The sequence below is a fragment of the Puma concolor genome, chromosome F2 (assembly GCF_028749965.1).
Source record: "Puma concolor isolate L17-30 chromosome F2, mPumCon1.1.hap2, whole genome shotgun sequence".
Lineage (NCBI taxonomy): Eukaryota > Metazoa > Chordata > Mammalia > Carnivora > Felidae > Puma > Puma concolor.
The window spans coordinates 48180217-48205387 of NC_141684.1; the positions used below are offsets into that span (position 1 = coordinate 48180217).

Below are 25171 nucleotides of genomic sequence, written 5' to 3' on the forward strand. Positions count from 1 at the left end.
TTCCAGTGCTCTCAAATGCACGTGTCAATCCACTAAGCAAAAGAAAACAAACTAAAAGCAAATTGTCTTTCCTCACAACTCTGACTACTTACATCTCACCTGCGTTTCTGTCTTGCCTCATTCCAAGGATGAATCTTAACCTGAGCGGGAGCAATTTCAAGAACTCAGAGCAATTAGTAAGCATAAAATAATAATATGATGGACTGAGCAAGAGATATGCTGCTGGCTTTATGTATTATCAATCCTCACATCAAACCTCAAATTCAGCATCATTTCCCCCAAATGCATACATTAGGAAATTATTCCTTAACTCTCCATTATGTGCATTTGAGAGCATTGAAAAAAATATCAAGAGATAAGCCATCTCAGGAGGCAAATGTATTTCCTATCATCCGGGAGAAATATTTTAAAACAACATCTAAAACCAGGATATAGTCCATGAGGATGGAGTCTGTGTGTATAGTTTTTAAGGGATAGTATGTAACTTCAGATATTACTTTGCATATTTAACTTTCTATCAAATAAAATATTGTAAGTTTGTAATTTAGTAGGAAAAAAAAGAGAAAGGTTTTCCTGTATGTCACTTATGTCAAACTTCAATTGTTAAAATTTCCTGCTTATTACTCTAGAATGAGCACCACACCTAGAATGATGCGGTGCTAAGGCTACCACCTTGCTCTATTTATATGAACAAAAGGGTTTTGTTCTATAGAAATAGGATAAGGTTACTTATACCAGAGGATCCTGTATTCTATGATGATTATGGACCAGTGTTTGAATCTGATCCTCACTGTTTGTACCTGATCTTCATTCACTGGTAATTTAAGAGTCAGTGTTTACAAAGCACTATAGATTTTGGCCATCATGGTTTCTACCACTGATGCTGACTGCATGGTCCACCTTGTATTTGGTCAGTTTTATATCACCATGTTGCCCAACTTCGTCTCCTCCAAGGAGCATTAGCATCTTACTTGGTACAGATTTTTTTCTCTATCATACCAAACATGATCAGATCCTCAGAATTCTGTGGACAGCTTAAAGGAAATAGTATCAGACCAAACCTAACTCAAGAGACTGTACTCTGCGTGATTAAAAGATTGTTTAAGCAAGTATTTGTTTTCACGTGCAGTTTCCATATTGAGTATTATGAACATAAAGAAACACTGTGAATCAAATTAATACTGTAAGTCATTGTAGGTATAATTACTTGCTTTTTATATCCACTAGAGTAAAATTGTCCACAGCAGTTTTAATAAGAAATGCTATTGAAGGCTTGCTGGTTTCATACTCTAACATGACACCAATATGCTTGATTTTCCACTGTTTTGTGGAAGGATGGATTGCAGGTTTCCATTGAGAATTATTCCTGGTCAATTAAAAAAAAATTTTAATGTTTCTATTATTTTTGAGAGAGAGAGAGAGAGAGAGAGAGAGAGAGAGAGAGAGAGACATGGCATGAGTGGGGGAGGGGCAGAGAGAGAGGGAGATACAGAGTCTGAAGCAGGCTCCAGGCTCTGAGCTGTCAGCACAGAGGCCAACTCAGGGCTTGAACCCACGAACAATGAAATCATGACCTGAGCCAAAGTCAAACGCTTAACCCGCTGAGCCACCCAGGCACCCCCTAGTCAATTCTTGATGATGTCAGAGAAGATTTCTTGATTAACAAATGACAATGATACGTGTATATTGCTGTTAATGATGGTAAACTAAATGACATTGAGTTATCAAACAAAAAAAAATAAATAAACTTTGACTATAAAATGGTGGGTCCCATAGATTTTCTGATATCTTATAATTAAAAAGAATTATTCACTTCTCAGTCATTTAGAAAAACTTGACTTTCATGATAAATGACATAATATAAAAGAATTTGAAGAAAAGTCACAATTTTTATTATTCTAACTCATTTGTTTGAGAGGGTAAGGCATAAATCAATATGTATTTTTATAACACGATATTTTTCTCATTATCCATTTCAAATTTATATATTTTTATAGTTTTTCTATTTCTATATAAATCATAGGGTTTATTATTAACAGTTTTCTTTTTGCTATCGCCATAAACGTGGTTGTCAGTAGCTTAGCACCCATGAGTAACCTAGCAACAAGTCAGCTTTCTAGCAAGTAAGAAATAAATGCAAACAAAGTATTATGGAAAAAAGCAGTTCAGTTTCAGAATATTAGTGCATGTATACTGTTAACAATCAAGATGAAATCTTCTAATTTGGGGAAAATTGCGTGACAATAGGTATTGAGTTTTCTAGTAAATAATAACAATGTCAGTGAAATCTCGTCTCCTTCATTCAGAAAAAAAAAAAAATGGAATCTATTTCAGACTGCAACACTGTTGACTAGGTAACTGAATATATGTGTCTTCCCTGGAAGCCTATTCATTACAGATTAGATGAGAGGAGTGTCTTGGCATGTTTTCACTATGTGGTAGATGAGTTTACTAGATGGAGTTTCAACAATAAACCTTCCTGACAGTGATGTATTGTTAATCTCTTAAATAGGTTTAGAATAAATGTTTTATTTTATTTTGAAAGGGTTGTGCTTATAGTACTGAACTTTTGGAGGGATCTTTTTCTTGGAAATACTGTAAAACATTCCACCTTGTGTTTTACATGCTGAGACTTTGGTATATTTAATATCAGTTTCTTTTGGTGAAATTTAACTTATATAATTACTGTTTATTTTCATTCAGAAAATAGCTCTTCTGTGTTTAGTTGTCAGGTCATAAAGGAAGTATATCAGGTATTGGAGAAAAGCTGTAGCTTTATAGGATCATCATTTGCATGATGAATAGACCCAGGTAGGGAAGGAAATACATACTGGTGAATACCTTCCATTAAATAGCACAGCTTCTATTCTGTGCCACAGGCAGAATTACTTGGTCTTTCTCAATCTGACGGGCAGTTCACTGCACTTCAAGAAATCTTAGTGCCCCATGGAAGATTTAGGTAAGGGACAGAAGGATAGGATATGAGCTGAACATACGATTGTGCATTTAAAATGAATGCATAGAATTGTAGAACTAGAAAGCATCTTCTCTCTGGCGAAGATTACTTTTCCCCAAATCCCTCAAGTTTTAGGTTATTTTTAAAATATAACCTTAAATGACTGAATTGTTTGTTACTATAATCACGATTGGGATATGAGCTCAACTCTGACATCTTTCCCTCAGTAGCCACACAAATCTCTCTTCTTTGGGGAAGAGGAGAATAAAAATCATGAGATCCTTAAAGAGAGAGCCAAACCAGATGGTCTGACTTCATCTATATGTGAGACCTTTGGTCACTTACATTATTTGGATTGGAGTGAGTCACCTTAAATAAAGGAAAGAATATTCTTTACATGAGAAACATTTACCTACCCTTGAAGACATCTGACTACATTGAATAGATCAATTGCATGAATTTATATCCAAAATGTCTTGACAGAATAATATGGTCTATATTGATGATGCTACTCATGATGGCTGTAGTCCTTGGTCAGTTGTTCAGAAAAGTGACATTTTAGACGTGACATATGCACATTAACTTCCCCTTCCAGCATAGATGTTCACTGGGATCATGTTGTTGAAAAAATATCATCCTTTATTTTGGGAAGTTGAATTCCTAGAGGGCAGAGGTGATCTTATTTTTTATCCAGTGTGTAGTATAGTTCCTTATAAGCAATAAGCTTTAAACAGATGATTATTTTTTTGTAGATGTGTTACAAAGACCCATTACAGTCACTGAAAGTATATTAAAACAAACTACAAAATATGTGTTAGAAAGTGATGAAACACTTAAATAATATATGCCCTTGTAGAGGAAATAAAGCTTAAGGATCCACTAGGGACATAAGTTAATTACCATAAAATATTGTTACATTGTGAAGTTGATCTAAAAGGAACTGTACTTGTTGTTGCAGGTTTGGTTACAAAAGTACGGCTACCTTCCACCAACTGACCCCAGAATGTCGGTGCTGCGCTCTGCGGAGACCATGCAGGCCGCCTTAGCTGCCATGCAGCAGTTCTATGGCATTAACATGACAGGAAAAGTGGACAGAAACACAATTGAGTAAGTAATGGCATCCACACTCTCACTTTTTTTGGTCCTTGAGCCAAACTAAGTAGTCGGATAAAGTTTAAGTGAATTCCACCAACCACGAGTGTAGCAATTTGTCTCATGTCTCTTTTCCTTGGAATTTGAACTGTGTTAACTCTACTCCCCTATGATGTCAGGTTTGTCAAAGCCCAATTTACTCGCCTGACTTTTGCAGCACAGTTTCAAAATAGGGGGGAAGAAAGTAAAAAAAAAACAATGAGAGTCAAAGTCAATGTACAGTTGAAGCCATTACAAGAGCTACAGGCACTGTTGTGTTGGAACTGGCTTGTGCTGTTGTTATTGTACACATCTCTTCCCTGTTAAGTAACATCATCTCAGTAGCTTGAAATTGACCAAAGTAGAAATATTGACACTAAGGAAAATGGGAAACAATACAAATAAGGGCTTTTTTTGGAGGAAGAGGGGTAAGGGTGTCAGAGAACCAGTTAACAGTTTATTAGCTTCCTATCAGTGGCAATTCTCTCCACATGAGTTAAATCAAGGAGAGGTTTACCGCAAGTCTTTTCCTTCAGTTTTTTACTAGCAAATGGCTTGTTTTTAACTCCTTAATGGGATTTGTTATTTTATTGACTGAGTCATCAGTCATTTGTTAATTTATTTATCCAACCAATAACTCATTAGTGTAGCTAGACATAACCACAGATTATCTTACCACAGGTACACTGTGAGTTCTGTAACATTATGAAACAGCATTATTGTTTTTTGGACAGCAAAGGAGGAAGTGATTAATTCTTTCAGTGCAGGGAAGAATCATTTGTGTTTATTGAGTCCTTGATACTCACAAAGTAAATCTACTTCATCATTTAATATGATCATCATACATCAGCCCTCCACAGTAGGGAAGACAAGGATACATTTTTTTTCTCTCTCTACTTTTTCAAATAAGGAAACAGAAAGTCAAAGGCTAGGTGAAATCCAGAGTAGTTACAGAATCCAGACCTTTTAATGTTTGGTTGGAGGGCTTTCTACTATTCCATGCTGTGGACCTTGAGAAATGACACATTTATTTTTCTTTTTAAACCTTAAATACCTGAAATGTCTGTGCTCAGGTATGTATAATTTTCACATATTAAACTAATTAAATATATGATTTAAAAATTATTTTGGCCTTCTAATACTTACATCATTATATTAGTCATACTATTTCTATTTCATCAAGACCGGGAAAGCACATAATAAAAGGCTTGAAGATTAAATGTCAAAGCAGTTTGGAAAAATAAATGTATTACCTCTGCTAGCATTTTAAGAGATACATAAATATTAACTTTGGTATACATCTGGGAAAATAGAACCAAGAATTAATGTAGTGCATTCTGTAAGAATGAGAATCTTGTTATCAATATTGGGAATAGACTTGGATATTTTGAACCTGCTGCCCTCTGTTCATTGCAATTCTCCCTTAATAGTGTCCTAAATAAATACAGATTTAAATTAATTTTAATTAAAGTTGTAAATTAATTTTAAATATAGCCTATTATATTAATAAGCAAAACCAGCAAATCCTGCATTTTATTGCTGTGTATAGTAGAGAATTCCATTTAAATTATATTTTTAATCCCAACATTTTACAAAGTGCCCTGGACAGCTTTTTTGCTCCCTCACGCAGGGCTGTTGTCTTCTGATCCACTTTCCTGGAATGGATGACACAGTTTTTAAAAACACAATAAATTGATGGGGCACCTGGGTGGTTCGGTCATTTAAGCCTCAGACTCTTGGTTTCACTCAGGTCATGATCTCACTGTTGTGAGATGGATCACCTCTTGGGTCCATGCTGGGCCTGGGGCCTGCTTGGGATTCTCTCTGCCCCTCTCCTGCTAGCATGTGTATGTACTCTTGTCTCTCGCAAAATAAATAAACTTTAAAAAAATAACAATAAATTGAGAACTTGGGAAACAAACTCCTTTGATTCTGCTTACTACTAGATATTAAAATTCAGAAAGTAGGAGCACCTGGGTGGCTCTATCAGTTAAGCGTCTGACTCTTGATTTCTGTTCAGGTCATGATCTTGTGGTTCGTGGGTGTGAGCCCCGCATCGGGCTCTGTGCTGACAGCCCAGAGCCTGGAGCCTGCTTCGGATTCTCTGTCTTCCTCTCTCTCTCTGCCCCTCCCTGCTCACATTCTGTCTCACTCTGTCTCTCAAAAATAATAAACGTTAAAAATTTTTTTTAATAAAATAAAACAAAATTCAGAAAACAGAGTTCCACGGAAGGTGGCATCCGTGTTTCCTGTGAGTTTTGAGAGCTCCTGCTGGTCATTGGAAGGACTCACGATAGATAGGTTTGATTTCCTAAATCAAACCTGAGATAGCTGGGAAAAAAGTCTTTGTCAGGAGATTTTGGAAGAAGAATGTGTGCAGGATTTATTTTGGCCCCTTATGTTAAAAGGATCTGAACAGTTTTCAGTTGATCTTTGGCAGGACAACGCAAAATGCAAGGGTGGAGAGAAGGACAGTGGTCTTTTTCTGCCACACAGTGGCTTAAATTCCAGACCAGGAGAAATAATTGTGTCAATGTGTAGGAGTTACAGTAGCATTTCTGTGAATTATAGCATTGTAGAGAAAAGATCAACTCTATAGGTAACCCTTAACTTAAACACAACCAGTGTTTTGGTCTGTTTTCTTTAACCAAACTTTGTTCTAATTTAGTTTTTTCTTCTTTTTTTTTTGAATCGGAACTGCATCTTTTCCTTTACATAGAGTGTTATTCCTAGGTGAGTCCACTAAAGCCTCGTTAAACCCTCATCATCGTCCCTTCCTAGACTGCCATGCTTCTTTTGTCCTTTATGGCACTTTCATTGTCACTCAGACTAGAAACCCTGTGGCTTCATTGGCCTCCTGGCTGGTTTTGTTCCACTGATGTATCTCCACTCGTGACATGTTGTTGCTCAGGGTACTCAGCTCAAATAATGTACTATTTTTGTAAGTATAAACCCTATAATCATGCTACTTAAGCAATTGTCTGTGCTTCTGTAATCTCAAATGAATGTGTAATAACAATCCATGCTGAAATTGTACTCTGTTATTTTACATGGTCAAATTATAAAGTATGAATTTTTATCTAAACCTTATTACGTAAAATATGGACTACAATTATAGACCTAAAATTACTCCTCAGTATTAAAATAATGTCTTAGGATTCATTTTCAGATGCTATAAACTTTTATCTAATTTTAGGCTCTTGTCAAGATCAATTGTTTTAAATTAAATAATTATGTCCTCCTTTGTCAGACATCATTTGGTGTATTCAATCTAGAATTCATGGTTAATTAAAAGTAAAGATACAATTGTGGTAATCCCTATATTATGTTGAAGGAATTAACCATTTTTAAGCAACAGATTTAAGTATTACCTAAATGGCATATTGCTTTTATGTTAGTTGTCATTGGTGTTGGAGAGATAGTAATGAATACTTATTCCCCCACCCCAAAATGAGCTCATAATCGTATGTTGCAATGGTTCTTTTAAATTTTGGGTTGCTTAGCTAATTTTTGTAAGCAAACTCACTTAAATTCCTTAGTAAGTGAAGCAATTTATGTTATGCGTAAAAAAAGATTATATTAAGCAAGGAAAGAAAAAGCTAGCAAGGCAATAATGAAAATGAGTCTAATGTGTTTTTACAATATTAATGGTAGGTATTTTTAAATTTTAATTCATCTTTATGTGTGCACAGTATCATCATGCATTGAAGTATGCTTAATGAAGTATGATTTTAAGGTGATCTTTTTTATTTCTCTCCACATATATGCATACACATATATACACACATATATGAACACACACACACATATATATACATATATACATGAATACATAAATATTAGATGATCTGAGTAATTCTAATTTATTTAAATCATGCAAAGAAAGGCATCTTAATTAAAATGAATTTAAGACTGAATATGTAGCTTTTTTCAAATAATTTTTATGAAACTACAGTGGTATTTGAATTCTCCTAATTTGAGAATTGAAATGTTTATTTAGATATGTCAAGAAACATAAGCTTTGGGGCTTAATTTTCAATATGTTTCATGATTTTTACTCATTTGTCTAAATTATCAAGTTAAGACTCCCTTTCAATCTACATATACAAGATAGGTTCATCAGTAATTAAATTTCTTTTTCTTTATTTCTGAATATAACAATGGTACTCAATCAGTATAACTTTATAAGATGGACCAATCCCTTTTTTGGTAACTCCCTAAGGATAGTTGGTAGCTAAATCAGCATACCTACATTTTGAACCCTAAGTTAATTTACTTTTAAAAAAATCTTAACAATTCCTGGACTTGGTTGTATGAGGACAAACAAAATCTAAGGAATTTTAAAGTAATAAAAATAAGGGGCGTCTGGGTGTCTCAGTCTGATTAAGTGCCTGACTTTGGCTCAGGTCATGATCTCAGTTCTGAGTTCAAGCCCTGCGTCGGGCTCTGTGCTGACAGCTCAGAGCCTGGAACCTGTTTTGGAGTCTGTGTCTCCCTTGCTTTCTGCCCCTTCCCTGTTCACTCTCTGTCGCTCTCTCTCAAAAATAAATAAGCATTAAAAACACTTTTTTTAAATAAATAAACTAATAAAAATAAGCGTATTTAAAAATATGTAAAATGATCTTTTGAGGACAACCAACCATAAATAGTAGATACTACTCTTACCTTTCTTTCGAACATGGAAAAGCCTGGAACCGAAAACTGTTAACTATATGATGCGGATGAACCTTGTTCTTACATTACTAATTCGTAAGTCACAAAATATAATTTTGTGAGTGGCTTCTCTTCTCATGGTAAGAGTAAATATGTGTGCACAGTCACTGTGTGGTACAAATCCCTACTCCAAGGGACACCATTCCAATTGTATGTATTTTATTGAAGTGCCATCTTCCTGCAGCCCCACTACAGGGCCACAAGTTGTGTGGATTAAACTTGAAGGCATCATTTAGAGTCATGTGGGTGGCCCTATATATTCAAGTCATGTGGGTGACTTGAATACCCAACTCATTGAAAAAAAATTACTGAAACCAGTGAAGCAGTGAACACTGTCTCATATATAGTGACTCTTATTACTGCAAATTTGTTTAGAAGTTTGTGGCTACTTTATTTTCATAAAATAAAGTATCTGTTGGTATCTGTATTATCAAAACACCAGGATATCCCTGTTTTGAATAACAAAGTATGTTAACACATAGGTTAAGGCGAACTGAAACATGTTGATATCAGTTGACTGCTACTGCTGTTGCTTCAACAAGTACAGCCACTTCCTGATATTTGTAAAATAATAATTATTATAAGTTAATAATCATAGCAGTTACTATTTGCCAGGCACTGTTCTAAGTGTTTTACATGATTTAACTAATTTAATCCTCACATTTACTCAATAATATTATCACTTCCAGTTTGTAGATGATGAAATGGAGAAATAGAAACAGTAGTCTGACCAATGTCATGGGGCAGGTGAGTTGGTGGAGGTAAGGTAGGAACCGTAGCAGTCTAGCTCTAGGATCTCTGCTCCTCACTTTTACAATATAGCTCCTTTTCTTTTCTTTTCTTGTCTTTTCTTTTTTTTTTCTTTTCTTTTCTTTTTTTCTCTTTTTTCTTTTCTTTCTTTCTTTTCTTTTCTTTCTTTCTTTCTTTCTTTCTTTCTTTCTTTCTTTCTTTCTTTCAGAGAGAGAGACAGCAAGCAGGGGAGAGGGGCAGAGGGAAAGAGAGAGAAGACAGTCTTAAGCAGGCCCCATGCCCAGCTGCAGAGCCCGACACAGGGCTCATTCCCACGACCCTGGGGTCATGACCTGACCTGAAATCAAGAGTCAGGTGCTCAACCCACTGAACCATCCAGGCGCCCCTATAACTCCTTTCAAGAGCACTGATTTTAGATATTTTTTCCTTTTTAAGTTAAGCTAATTTAAATAAAGCCATTAATGACCTATGCAACTAATTGAAAAATGTTCTCGGTTCTAAACAATTAAATCAATACTGAAAATCAATATTATATTTATGAAAACTGAGGAGGTACTATTATTTACACCTTGTAAGTGCCAAATAACTTTCTTGTGGCTCCCTCTCTCCCCCAGTACCCATTCTCATGTCTTTGCTTTGGAATACCAACTTAAAATTTTTAGCAAATGAGTCAGTAATGAAGCACATGTGTATGAGCTGTGTGTTGACACACAGAAAAAATAAGTATGTTTTAGCAATGGCACTTTCACCAAAAAAAGCACTGTTTGAAAATAGCATGCACGTGTGTTTGCATACACATAGGCTCTCTTCAACCCATGTTTCTTTCTTGTGATATAGCTGTTACCTTACGTGAAACTATCAATCCAATCCGTTCTACTTGTACGTTTAGAGTTTTGCATTCTCATGTTATTATGGGGTTTATCAAATTCATATATGAATGCATCTAACACTTGGTACATGATATATAGAATTAAATCCCAGTGCCAGTCTCGACCTGAATAACAATATTAACATGCCAATTTTACCATTAGTATTAGACATTTAATTTCTTGGTGAGTACTGTTAAATGTTAATCGTTATTTTTATCCACAAAGAACTTTAAAAATTGTAGTAGAAAGAACCTGACTGCTTATGAGATTAAAGAATAATTTAAATGTTTGGAGTCATATAAGAAACCTGAAGACCGATTTAGCTGAGATACTGTGTGTCTTATTCAGTGGCTTGATGTGCTTCAATCATATTTGGGAGATTTTACATATTTTAATATATAATACTTGCCAATATCTCTTTGCTAGAATATTTGGATACAAATATTGATGAAGTTAACATACAGTGTTCTCAACCTGACCAACCTTTATTAGGACTTCTTTGCATTAAATTACTGATTGGTATTAGATCATTCCTGTTCTTATGTTTATTTCTTACACTTAAGTTATCTACTTTATGATTTGGTTTTATATAAAAGTATGTACACAATGTCCATGCAGTAAGCATTTGCTCAAGGCACAGACCTGGAAAGAGTTACAAAGTCTTCAAGCAACCTGGATAGTAGGGAGATCACCATGTGCAAAAAAGATATGCAGACTCAATCTATTTGCTTCATGTTCCTTATTGGAGACTTTACTGCGTATTGGCCCCGTACCTGGCTCTCTGCCCTGACTCAGGCCGGCGGACAATAGAGACACAAATCAGAATACAGAGTATAATGCATGCTGTGTTGCGATGGTAAACTGTACCTATATGAGTTGCATAATGAAGGATGTTTAGGATTCTCAGTGTGAAAAGAGAGAAAAAGTTATCCCAGACAGACGTCACTACATAGAAAGGTAGAAAGAGGTTTACTTCTTTAGTAACCTGAATGGATCTTGGGAAGTAGGGGGACAGGGTATCCTCCCTAAGTAGGCCTGAATCAGATTCTTTCCATATAAGCGTTTCATGCCCAGAGCATGTAGAAAAAACATCTGTGCTCTGGAAAGATTTATCTTTAGGAGCAAGAAGGAAAGCATTTAGACAGCGAGAGGGAAAGAAATTTGGAAACAAAAGAGACAGCCTCCTGATTGATTAGAGGAGACTGAGAAAAGAGCAGTGGTGGATATTACCTAGGTATTAGCTTGGGCATTAGAAGGAGGTTAAGACTTTTGGCTGAAATAAGGCATCAGAGGAATTGGTACAGATCTGGGGTAAGAAAATTGTAATTTTTTATTACATGTAAAATTAGAAATAATGACAGGGTATCTTGGAAGAGATGTGACAGCTCTTAGCCCATTATATAGTATTTTTTTTTTAATCATGGATGTCCTTCCTATAGACTGTAAACTCAACAAGGGCCTTTTGCCTTGTTTATCTTTTCAGCCACACTTTTTCTTTATATCTCATAACATGTTGTGAAAGCTGAAAAATATTATAAGATGAATGAATAAGGATGGAATGAGTAAATAAATGTAACTAGTAGTTGGAACATAAGAAAAAATATATATTTAATGGGCAAAGGCCTAAGAAACATATAAAGAATTCAGAGATATCTTTCAGCACAAAAATTTAATACTCATCCATAAAAACCCTATCCTTTGGAAGATGCAATGCTTCACTGAGAAAAAATTTACTAGATCCAACATATGAATAACTTAAAATGGAAATTTATATCAGTAAATTTAATTTTCTTTTCAATTGTTAACTTCATGTTTTAATTTTATTGATTATTAATTTTAAACAATATATCCTCATTGACAATACATTTTATCCTGATAATAGGTAACACCGTTTTGTGAAATTTTATCCCCTTATCCATTTCAAAATTATTTCTCTTCCCAGAGTGAGAACTTAAATATTTTTCTTAGCAAAATGTAAATGTAACCACTTCCCACATCTGGTAAATTTACTCATATTTAATAATTATATATTGTTTATTCTGTTAGTACTTTCAGTGAGATAAGTAAGCATAAATACCTGCCTTAGGAATATTATAATTTTTGCTGAGAGTATAATTAATGAAATATCCATATGTAAAAGCCACTTATCATAATAAACCCACCATTAATGCTTAATATTTCCATGTTAAATCTATATCTATGCCTTATAATATGTAATAAAAATTAATAACTTTTCATTAAAAATTACAAAGTTTCCCTATCCATTTATTCATTAAATATCTTTTATATTCCAGGGTTTGTAGCAGGTACCAGGATTATACAGATGCCCTGCCCTTGAGTGTTTTACAGGCTAGTGAAATGTGTCTCAAAAAAAACTGGTTTAGGAATGTTCTGGGAATAGTATTTAAAAATAGAAGATCTCCATTCTCAACTCTACAGAGTTTGATCCCTAAGGGCCATATCACCTCTTAGGAGTTTGGAAACTTTAATAAAGGGAAAGAGACATTTCTGAAGTAACTCCACGATGCATTTTAGACTAGGATGGAATTTGTGAAGTCTGATAATTGCAATGTCTACATTATTACTAGGAAAAAAAAGAGAGAGAGAGGGAAACTTTTTTCAGTGCTTACTGGAAAATTGTCATCTTTCTTAAAAAGCAAAATTCATGATTTCATTGTTGCATGAGGTCATTATTATAAGCACTGATTAGCTGATTTATCCATGTAACATGTAAACTATTCTTTCATTTTCCCCAAATGGACATCTTTTGATAGTCATCTCTACAGTCAATTATTTTCCATTTAAAGAGTATAGAAATTATAAAGTATTTGGTGAAATACAACGAAAATTGATTCTTTTCTCATTTCTACTTGCTGAAGCATGTAGCACCGTGAACTCTGCATTAGCTTTGCAATTGATAAATTAAATGTGTTAATGAATGGTAAAGGCATTTTTTGAGTCACTAAAGAAACACTTCTCAAAATCATGATAATCTTTCTTTTTAGGTAAGAAGCAAGACTACATAGAAAACAGGACAATGGTAAAAAGAGACTTAGAAAAGTTACACAACTGTATCTTGTATAAGTGTTAAAAAATTAGTAAATCAAAAAGCATGTCATTTTCCTAAGATAACGATGTTAAACCTTATTTGTGTGATATTAAACCTCATATCCAGAAAAAAAAATTAATCATTGAATTTAGTTATTACTAATTTAAAGCAAATGGATGTTGCTTAGAAATTGGGGTAATGAGCAAAGTAAAAAGAAGAAAAATTGGAGAAATGCAAATGTTATTTAAACAGTTTACTTCTATGTAAGCTAGAAGAGAGAATAGCATATACCTTCTTGAATCCTGAAATTTAAGGTTATTTAATAGATTTTAAAAATTGTTGAATGTTCAAGTTGGAAGACACCTTAGTGAAAATTTATTTTTTAAAGTCTCATTCTATGAATGAGACTAGGGATTAATGACTTGCCCAAGATCACAGATCTTGTTAAAAACAGATTCTAGTTAGAAGCTTAAGAGGACTTCAGTCTATAGTAAGCTCAAAGTAAATTAGAGAGACAACGAATATCTAAGAGAGCTGAGTTCAAAACGAACGATTCTTGATCATTCAGGGGAAAAAATAATGCTTTCTACTTGGGTTCAAACTGCATGAAAATTGACAATTTTCTTCTTTAGGTTTTCCCATTTTCATCATCACTGTCATTGGTTAACTTCCCAACTGACTTCCTTTTGAAATGAATGATTAGAGTTGTTGGTAACTAACCGGAAAACCCTGCTTTTTGCAGCTGGATGAAGAAGCCTAGATGTGGCGTACCTGACCAGACAAGAGGTAGCTCCAAATTTAATATTCGTCGAAAGCGATATGCATTAACAGGACAGAAGTGGCAGCACAAACACATCACTTACAGGTATGAGAACTAATGAGGAATTACTGTTTTTTCCATTTTTTCACAACCATTTATTTTGACATTTTGTTGGCCATCTTATGCACATTGACCACATGGTAACATATAGGAATATGATGTTGACATAGGGAACTGAGACCTGCAATCAAGAAGAGAATAAATTGACCATTTGCAGTCCTTGTAAACATTTCTTAAATTCTAGATCTTTTTTGTAAACTATATCTTCAAGCTTCTTGAAAGTACCAAATCCTGAGCGATTCTGAGATGAATATTTTACACATTGACATTCTTTAATAAGGATTCATAATCTAAAAAGTAATCAAATAATAAAGTTTACAAATAATTGTCTTTGAAGCAAAATGCCTTTGACTCTATTAATTAACTTTTAGTATCAGTCCAAACATTTTACTTTCTATCTTTTTGGGAACAGTGGAGTTGGATCATTGTTTCTTGTTTTGTCTCTACTGAAGGACGCCGAAGGGATGCCAGTGTCTTCCATCCTGGAGTGACCACTGCTGCTAACGGAGATGTTTCTAGTTATTCATTAATTCATTGAATAACTGTCTATTGGGTCTCTGTTTGAACAAAAACAATTCCAGGCCCTGTGGTTATAGAAATAAGTAGAACACGGGTCTCCATTCGTTCTTTTGGAATTTGCAGTCCTGTGGATAAGTTCATCAATCATATAAATGTGATGCCTGTTATGAAAGGGAAGGAAGAGAAACTTACAAAAACAGGGCCGTCTAACCCATTCTAGAAAACCAGGAAAGGTCTTCCTAAAGAAATGGCCTTTCAGCTAACCACCACAGGAAGAGAAAGAACTTGTTAGACTAAAGGGCAAGGAAGGGCAGGACACTTCAAGGGGAGGGTAGGATGCCAGGAGTTACATGAATAAAAGAAAGAAATTTATAATTCTCATTCTTTGTATAAATAACCCTTCTCGAGGGGCGCCTGGGTGGCGCAGTCAGTTAAGCGTCCGACTTCAGCCAGGTCACGATCTCACGGTCCGTGAGTTCGAGCCCCGCGTCAGGCTCTGGGCTGATGGCTCAGAGCCTGGAGCCTGTTTCCGATTCTGTGTGTCTCTCTCTCTCTCTCTGCCCCTCCCCCGTTCATGCTCTGTCTCTCTCTGTCCCAAAAATAAAAAAAATAAAAGAAAAGAAAAAAAACGTTGAAATAACCCTTCTCGTGCACTTAAAGATAAAATTTAAGCCTCAGTATATAGATTTTCTACCGATACATCTGGTTTGTGCCATTTGAACTTATTTTAGTTATTTTGAGAACACTTTTCAGTGTTATTTTATATTCTTTCACTAATCCTCCCAGATAGCATGCTCCTAGAATTTTGTGCAACCTATTCCAGTTACTTCTGCAGATAAGAGAAATCAAGGAGGAAGCAGTCTTAAGTCAAGCCCATGTAGTAAATGTGAAGTGTTAGAAGAGTTCCTTAAAGGACAACAACAACAGAAATACCTGCTACCTCTGCATCTAACAACATTGCACAGCTACTTAAAGTTGTAATGAAATAAAAGATACAAGAATTTGTAAAGAAATAAAACTATTGTTATAGTTTATATCAGTTCCTATATAGAAAGCACTGAATAAACCCTAGACAATTTTCAGAAATACCTAAAGAATATGGTTAACTTAAAAAATAATACATTTCATGTTTAGATAAATTTTAGGTTTACAAAAACGTTGAGCAGATAATACAAGTAGTTCCCATATACTACATTGCCCACCACCACCTCATGTAAACACTCATAGTCTCTCCTTCTATTAAGATCTTGCATTAGTGGGATCTGTTTGATACAATAGCTGTGCCAGTGTTGGTATGTTAATTCTAACTAAAGTGCACACTTACAATAGGGTGCACTCTTTGTGCTGTAGTTTTATGGGTTTGACAAATGCATGATGTCAAGCAGCATTACAGTATCATCAGAATAGTTTTATTCTATTATATTGTATTCTAAAAATATTGTGTTATACTTCATCATCCCTCTTCTCCTCCATAACCCCCAGAAACTACTGATCATTCTAATTTCTTTGTAATTTTGCTTTTCTGGAGTGTCATAGAGTTGGAACCATACCATACGTATATAGCCATTTCAAACTGCCTTCTTGCACTTAGCGATGTGCATTTAAGGTTCCTCCATCTTGTTGCATGCCTTGATGGCTCATTTCTTTCTTTACTGAGTAATATTCTGTGTATGTATGGGCCACTGTGTGTCTACCCATTCACCTATTGGAGCCTTATTGGTTGCATACAGTTTGGAGCAGTTATGAATAAGGATGGTATAAAAATTCATGGGCATGTTTCTATGTGGGCAAAGATTTTCAATTCATTTGGATAAGTACCCAGGAGTATAATCGCTGATCATATGGTGAGACCATAGTTAGTTTTGTAAGAAACTGCCGAACTGTCCTTATCCTTGGCATTACTCCCGGTAATTATTTAAAGTTCCTGTTGCTCTCCAACCTCACCAGCATTTAGTGTTGTCAGTATTTTGGATTGTAACCATTCTAATAGATGTGTAGTGGGATCTGATCACTGTTTTAATTTGCAATTCCCTAATGATACGTTATACTGATTATATTTTCATATGCTATTTGCCATCTGTACATCTTCTTTGGTGAGATGTCTGTTTGGATCTTTCGACTAATGTTTTTGTTTTTTTTTTTTAATCTTTTTAATATTTATTTATTTTTGAGAGAGACAGAGCATCAGTGGGGGAGGGGCAGAGTTAGGGGGACACAGAGAATCTGAAGCAGGCTCCGAGCTCTCAGCACAGAGCCCAACACAGAGCACGAACTCACAGACCACGAGGTCATGACCTGAACCGAAGTCAGAAGCCCAACCGACTGAACCACCTAGACGCCCTGTTTTGACTAACTTTTAATTGAGTTGCTGTTTTAAGAGCTTTTTTTATAAAGAGTTCTTTATATATTTTAGATACAAGTCTTTTATCAGATATGTTTTCCAGTATGTTCTCCTAGTCTGTGACTTGTCTTCTTATTCTTTTTACAGTGTCTTTTGCAGAGCAAAGTTTTAATTTTAATAAAGTCCAATTTATCAATTATTTTTTTTTCTTTTATTGTGCTTTTGGTGTTGTATCAGAAATATCATTTCCAGGGGAACCTGGGTGGCTCAGTTGATTAAGCATCTGACTGTGGTTCAGGTCACGATCTCCTAGTCTGTGAGTTTGAGCCCTGCGTCGGGCTGTGCTGACAGCTCAGAGCCTGGAACCTGCTTCAGATTCTGTGTCTCCCTCTCTCTCTGCCCCTCCCCCACTCACACTCTGTCTCTCTCTCTCTCTCTCTCTGTCTCTCAAAAACAAATAAAAACTAACTAACTAAATAAATAAATAAATAAAATTTCTAAACCCAGGATCACTTAGTTTTCCTTCTATGTTATCTTCTAAAAGTTTAATAATTTTCCATTTTCAATTAGGTCTATGATCAATTTTGAGTTAGTTTTTATTAAAAGTGTAAAGTCAGTGTCTAGATTCACTTTATTTGCATGTGGAAGTTCAGTTCCAGCACCGTTTGATGAAAAGACCATTTTTTTCTTCATTGCCTTTGCTCTTTGCCAAAGATCAGTTGACTTATATGTGTGGGTCAATTTCTAGGCTCTTTATTCTGTTTCACTGTCCTTTCTTTTTATTTGTAAACCAATATCACACTGTCTTGATTACTGAAGTTTTATACTAAGTCTTGATATCAGATAGTGCCAGTTTTCTGACTTTATTCTTCTTCAGTTTTGTGTTTTCAGGGTCTCTTACTCTTCCATACAAAGTTTAGAATTAGTTTGCCCGTTCCTTCAAAAGAAATTGGTAGGATTTTGATTGTGATGGTGTTGAATCTACAGATCATTTGGGAAGAACTAATATGTTAACACCATCGAGTCTTAATATTCATGAACATGAAACTCTCATCATTTATTTAGGTCTTTGATTTCTTTAATCCCAGTTAGGTTTTTGTTTGTTTGTTTGTTTTTACTTTTACTCATATAGATCTTAGGCATAAACTGTAGTCCAAGTGAGAGGCTATAACAACATACCATAGATTGAGTGGCTTATAAGCAGCAGAAAATTACAGCTCACAGTTCTGGAGACTGGAAGTCTGAGATCATGGAGTCAGTATGGTTTGGTGAGTCACAGACTTCGCATGTATCTTCACATGGCAAAAGGGCTAAGATCTCTGTGGGATACTGATCCCATTTGTGAAGGCACCACCCTCATGACCTCAAGCACCTCCCAAAGGCCTCATCTTCTATTACCATCATTTTTGGGGGTTAGGATTTTAATATATGAATTATAGGGGGAGATAAATACTCAGACCATAGTCATATATCTTAATAGATTTAGTCCTAAATATTCCTTTTATTTTTGGTACTGTTTATGATATTGTGTTTTTAATTCCAAATTCCAAATGTTTGTAACTGATATATAGGAAAACAATTGACTTTTGTATACTAGCTTTGTATCTTCCAGTTTTGCTATAATCACTCATTAGTCCAGGATTACTTTGTTAATTCTTTGATATTTTATACAGAGAATAATATCACCTGAAAGAAAAGAGTTATATTTTTCCTTCCCAATCGGTGTGTCTTTTATTTCCTTTTCTTGTCTTAAAACTGAGACTGTCAGTCTAATGTTGACAAGGAGTGCTGAAGGCAAACATGATTGCCTTTTCCCCAGTCTTTAGGAGAAAAGCATCTAGTTCCTCATCAGTAAGTATGATGTTAGCTGTAAGCTTTTTTCTAGATGTTTATCAAATTGAAGAAGTTCCCTCTATTCCTAGTTTGCTGGAAGTTTTTATTATGAATGAGTGTTGGATTTTATGAACTGCTTTTCTTTGCTTTTTCTGCACCTATTGATATGATCATATGATTTTTCTTTAGCCTTTTAATATGAAGGATTACATTAAGTGATTTTCAGTGGAACCAGCTTCTCATGCCTGTAGGGTAAATCCCACTTTGTCGTAGTGAATAATTCTTCTTACACATTGTTGGATTTTATTTGCTAAATTTTTTGTTGAGGATTTCTACATGTATGTTCATGAGTAACACTGATATGTAGTTTTTCTGTCTTGTAAAGTCTTTATCTGGGTTACTTAATTCCATGAGTACTAGCCTCATGGAATGGGTTAGAAAGTGTTTCTCTACTTCAGTTTTCTGGAAGAGATTGTAGAGAATTGGTATGACTTCTAACGAAATGTTTAATAGACCCAATACAACCATTTGGGTCTCGTTCTTTTTTTTCATGTTTTTAAGGTTATTAATTTTTTTTATTAAATCTGCTTAATAGATGTAGTCCTGTTCAGATTATCTGTTTTTCTTTGTGTAAGTTTTTACAGATTGTGTCTTTCAAAGGAGTTGGTCCATTAAATCTGTGTTAGTCTGCTCAGGCTGCCATCACAAAATACCACAGCCTGGATAGTTTAAGCAACAGAAATTTAATTTCCCCAAATCTGGAGCCTGGAAGTCCAAGATTAACATGCTGTCGAGGTTAGTTTTTGGTGAAGTTTCTCTTTCTGGCTTTCAGACAGCCACCTTCTCATTGTGTCCTCCTCTTACCTCTCCTGTGCATGTGTGGAGAGACAAGGAGATTTCTGCTATTTTTTTGTTTTGTTTTGTTTTTTGTTTTTCTTTTCTTATAAGGATGTCAGTCAAACCAAATTAGGACCCCATCTTGTGACTTCATTTAACCTTAATTACCTCTTTAAAGGCCTATCTATAAATATAATTGGGGGTTGTGGCTTCAATTTATTTATGTCAGAGAAGACCTTGTAGATCATTAGGGAAAGAACGGGCTATTTTACTTGTTAAGTTTTTCTGTAATAAGTTGTTATCCATATGGAAAACAATGAAATAAGATTCTTACCCCAGACCATATAAAATTAGTAAATATTAATTGGATTAATGTGCATAATCAACTTTAGAACTACAAAACACACAACTCTGCCTACTGATATTTACTGCTTTCATTTCAAGTAGTGTCCTTTTTCTCATCTCATTTCCAAACTTAACAGTGTACCTGTTTACTGTCTGTGCGTACTTAGGTACTGACTTACACCATTCGTTTAAGAAAGAAAGAAAGAAAGAAACTTAAGAGCCATCATGTTAAGAACTAATCATAATTCCGTTTATGCTATGTCCCTATACTGACAACTGTGTCAGCCAGTTTTGAATACTAAAATAATTATGTGTCTATCCCTGTAAACTTCTAGGTTATTGATAAACTCATCATGTGGTTATGAGTTCTATTTTGGAGTAAGAAAGATCTAGATTTGAATCCTGGCTCTGATACTTGCTACCTGTAAGACCAGGGTCAAACTACTTTACCTTCTAAGTTTCATTCTCCCTGTGTGCAAAATGAGTATTGTAACACTACCGACCTCATAAAACCTAGGAGATAATTAAGTCAGATGATGGTGGGGAAAACTCCCAAAAAAACAGACAAACAAACAAAAGAACCCACTTCAGGACAGTGCTTGAAACATAGTGCTTAGGAAATGCCAACTATCATCTTAACTTTTTTTTTAAGTTTATTTATTTTGATGAAGAGAGAGTGCATGCACATGAGTGAGCAATGGAGAGACAGAGAGAGAGAGTGAGAGAGAGAGAATCCCAAGCAGGCTCCACGCTGTCAGTGTAGAGTCCGACTCAGGGCTCAAACTCACAAACAGTGAGATCATGACCTGAGCTGAAATCCAAGAGTCAGTTGCTCAACTGACTAAGCCAGCCTGGCGCTCCATCTTAACTTGTTTTAATTCACCAGACAACAGAAATTGTTGAGAGTATTCTAATAGAATTACAGAAAGTTGAGGGTGAGAGCTAAGGATTTTAAAATTTAAAGTTAGGGGCGCCTGGGTGGCGCAGTCGGTTAGGCGTCCGACTTCAGCCAGGTCACGATCTCGCGGTCCGTGAGTTCGAGCCCCGCGTCGGGCTCTGGGCTGATGGCTCGGAGCCTGGAGCCTGTTTCCGATTCTGTGTCTCCCTCTCTCTCTGCCCCTCCCCCGTTCATGCTCTGTCTCTCTCTGTCCCAATAAACGTTGAAAAAAAAAAAAATTAAAAAAAAAATTTAAAGTTAGTATATGTAGGGTGTTAAGTTGCCTTGTGTAAAGTAAGTACCGTATAAACATTTACTACTACTTTTATTCCTATATTTAGAAAAATAAATACAAGATATTCTATTAAGGGAAAAAAATTACTCTTTAAAAGGATAGTTGAAATGTGCCCTTGCAGAATGCAGCCAGCAGTTGGAGTGGGGGTGGTTGAAGTAGGTTTTATTTGATGGCAAACTCGTTATGAGCCGACAGCATCATATGGCTCAAAAAAGAATTGAAATGAACAGATTAGATTGATAGAAAGCAAAGTGTCCAAAGCAGTGATGATGCCAATTTTTCTCTTTGCTTTGCTGGCCAACCTTTACCTGATGTATCCTTTTTCTCTTTGGTCCACCACATTTCCAGCTGCTTCTTGGCAAATTAAAGTACACCTTTAAAAAGGAAATCAAAATGCTAAGAGATCTTGAAAACAGGCTGCATGAGAAAGAGCTCAATATTAGAGCCAAGGATTCTCAACATGATGGAAAAAATTATTTAAAGGAGAAAATTCCAGTTATTTTCAAATACTTAAAGGCTTTCGGAAGAACCTAATATTTTGAGCTGTTGGAAAATTAAATCATTCAACCTAAGTCTTCATCATCAGAAGCATATAAACCAAACAACTTATTCACTTGTCAGGGAAATTTGAGACCATTTGTGGAATGGTTGGAAAGTTAGATTATATAACTTTAAAATCTCTTCCTATCTTTAAAATGTGGAATTGGAAACAGCCTTCTATAATTACTCCACTTAAAGGGAATGTCTAGGCTCCCAGGCTTTCCACTTTAATGACCTCAGTGCAGGATACCTAGAAATGGGAACTTCTGAGATCGTACCAGAAGATCACATAAGTATTCTTAGAGGTCTGTGTAACTTTGGCTGATGCATAATTTACATGCTGGTAATAATTGTTATATAAATACTGGTGGCCATTCATGTCTTACTTGCATCTTTATGATCAATTTTCTTTTGGCACATTTTGCTTCTTGGGTAATTAGGTGTTGTTCATTCAATGAGTGGTTATTGAGCAGCATTATGTGACAGCACTGGCAATAGATGAGTTAAGTAAGACCCCCGCTCTCATGGAACACATAGTTGAATGTGGGAGACAGGTATTTAAGTGAATAATTGCAAAATAGTATATTTTATGTGACATCAAGACCTTACAGCATTTATTACATCAGAGACCATATCCATGTTATGCTCCCCAGAACCTAGAGTGGCTGCTGTGTATAATGCTCTCATTACATAGTTGTTGAATAAATTAATGAATTGTGTGTTTTATTCGAAACAATAGTAGGAATTTAATGAATAACCTTATTTTTTATCAATATAGCTTTATTTCCCAAGTTTATTAAATATGGTATAATATATGCTTAGCCTAAATTCTTTTTCTTTATAAAATCTAAACTCCAAAATAATATTTTATGTAGTAAGTGTCCCAGGAGTAGGTACTTAAACTGCCAGATCCAGCTGTTTTTTAAATTGTGTTATACTAACAAGGATTCATAATAATTAATGTGATACTATTATGTTATATTAATTAGTGTTGACTCTCTTTGTATTTTCTCCCTTAGTTAACCTTGATTTTAAATAAATGTTTTTGTGACTCCTGAAGTTACACACTGGAAGTTATTGTTTTACTTTAATAATATATGCAGAAAAAAGAAACCTAAAAGTTTTGAGCAATAATCAGTTCCTCCCCAGAAACATTTGTCATTATTCTCTTTAAACCCAATGAGGTCACTGAATTTGATGATGCTCTTGACTGCATAGAGAATTCAGGTTGTGTGTCTAGAGGATACACGACAGGCTGTGTAACAGACACTATTTAATAAAACCCGAAGTAATATGTACTTTAGTCTGCCTTGCCTGAGAAACTAGCGTCTTGGGAAATAGCAAAATATTTAATGTAAGCTTTTCTAGAGGGAGAGACTCCATATTCAGTCTCTATTCTCTAACCATTTCTTCTACTTAAAGTAAAGCTGCATCAAGATACAAACATTATATGAATGAAAGTAAATTAGTCTATTTAGTTCTCTCTTGATAGAATATCATAATACATTCTGGATATGGATCTGACAATGATTTAACTATGTCAATTATGTTGATTATTTTTACTCTGTTATACTCCTAGCAATTGTCTACTTTCTCAGTTACAATACATTCCATTTAGTTGCTAATCGTTTTTCGTAAAATGTTAGTATGAATGTTAGTGTGCTTTTCTGACCAACTAATTTTTGTCTGTTGAATTGACTAAAGGCTATTTAGCTTTGTCCATATAAAAATAATTTTGACATAAGTACACACACACACACACACACACACACACACACACACACAACTTCTGTAACTTAACGAGATGCTGAAGTATTCAGTTTTATTTATTTCAAAATTAGAGATAAAACATTACCCTAAATTTGAAAAAGGTTTATCACTCTCAAAATTTAAAGGGGAAATAATTACTAATATGTAGAGTTGTTATTAATTAAATTGGTATGGATCTAGTGATGTTAAAACTAGAGAATCCTTGAGGAGCCTGTGGGTGGCTCAGTCAGTTAAGCGCTGACTTCGGCTCAGGTCAGGATCTTATGGTCGGTGAGTTCGAGCCCTGCATAAATCTCTGTGCTGACAGCTCAGAGCCTGGAACCTGTTTCGGATTCTGTGTCTCCCTCTCTCTCTCTGCCCCTCCCCCATTCATGCTTTGTCTCTCTCAGTCTCAAAAATAAATAAACGTTACAAAAAAAACAACTGGATAATCCTGACTTTACATGGTAATCTTTAGGCACTGGGTAATATTTACTGTGTCACTCAAGTAACTAATTACAGAGTTTACTTCATTTGAAAGGCAAAAACCTTTCGCAAGGGCTTTGTTTCACATTTCTTATAACATCTATTCAAAAGAACAAATGTTTTATATTTTTACAGTTTACATTTATCTATTTTATAGAACTAATGAAGCAAAATAATTCCTACAGTGTTATCAATAAAGAAAACACACATATATTTTTCAGTAGGGTTTTGTTAGTAAAGACCTCATTTTCTCAAAATTTGCTATTTCTCTGAATATCAAATTCTCACACTTTTAAAAAAATTATCCTAAAGGAAATATAGTGAACTTAACATCTGACTTATCATTGTAAGATTTATGTTTCTATTGAGAAATATAAGGCAGAGTACAAGTTTCTTTTAATACACAATACAAATACCAAAATATATAGGTTTTTTTTCTTATTTTCATATTAGAGATAAAATGATGCTCTAACTTTGGAAAAGATTTATTACTCTATGAAAACACTGAAGGGAAGTACTCCATGATTAGTATGTAGAATTGTTATTAAATGAATTGGCATGGATTCAGTGCAGTTAAAGCTAGGGAATCCTGACTTGACACAGTTATCTTATAAGTCAATTGACATGTTTCACTACCAATTGTTCTGATGAATAAAGAGGTGAAAAAATGCCCATTTGATCAGTTTTATTATAGTATTTTATAAGGCATGGTCATTAAAGATAACATTTATTAATTTTTTTAGGTAAAAGTTTCAAAATTTAGCAACATGAAAGTTTAAAAGAATCAGTGAAATGGCATAATGAAAAAAACTGATAAAGCCTTCCAAAAAATGAAATCAGTTGTCTTATTAGAATGAAAAATATGTTCGGGGCGCCTGGGTGGCTCAGTCGGTTAAGTCTCTGACTTGAGATTAGGTCGTGAGTTCACAGTTCCTGAGTTG

At 34.8% G+C, this 25171-nt stretch overlaps 1 protein-coding gene across 4 annotated transcripts in view; it reads left to right on the forward strand.

The window, feature by feature from the left end:
* The window catches only part of MMP16 (matrix metallopeptidase 16), a 318248-nt gene that overhangs the window by 138879 nt on the left and 154198 nt on the right, over nt 1-25171 (forward strand). For 3 of the 4 annotated variants that reach the window (XM_086695622.1, XM_086695624.1, XM_086695623.1), the window contains exons 2-3: nt 3915-4063; nt 14211-14333. In XM_086695622.1, the coding sequence (XP_086551748.1) occupies nt 3915-4063; nt 14211-14333 (272 nt within the window). The remainder of the gene's footprint in view (nt 1-3914; nt 4064-14210; nt 14334-25171) is intronic. The other variant, XM_086695625.1, reaches the window with a different exon arrangement.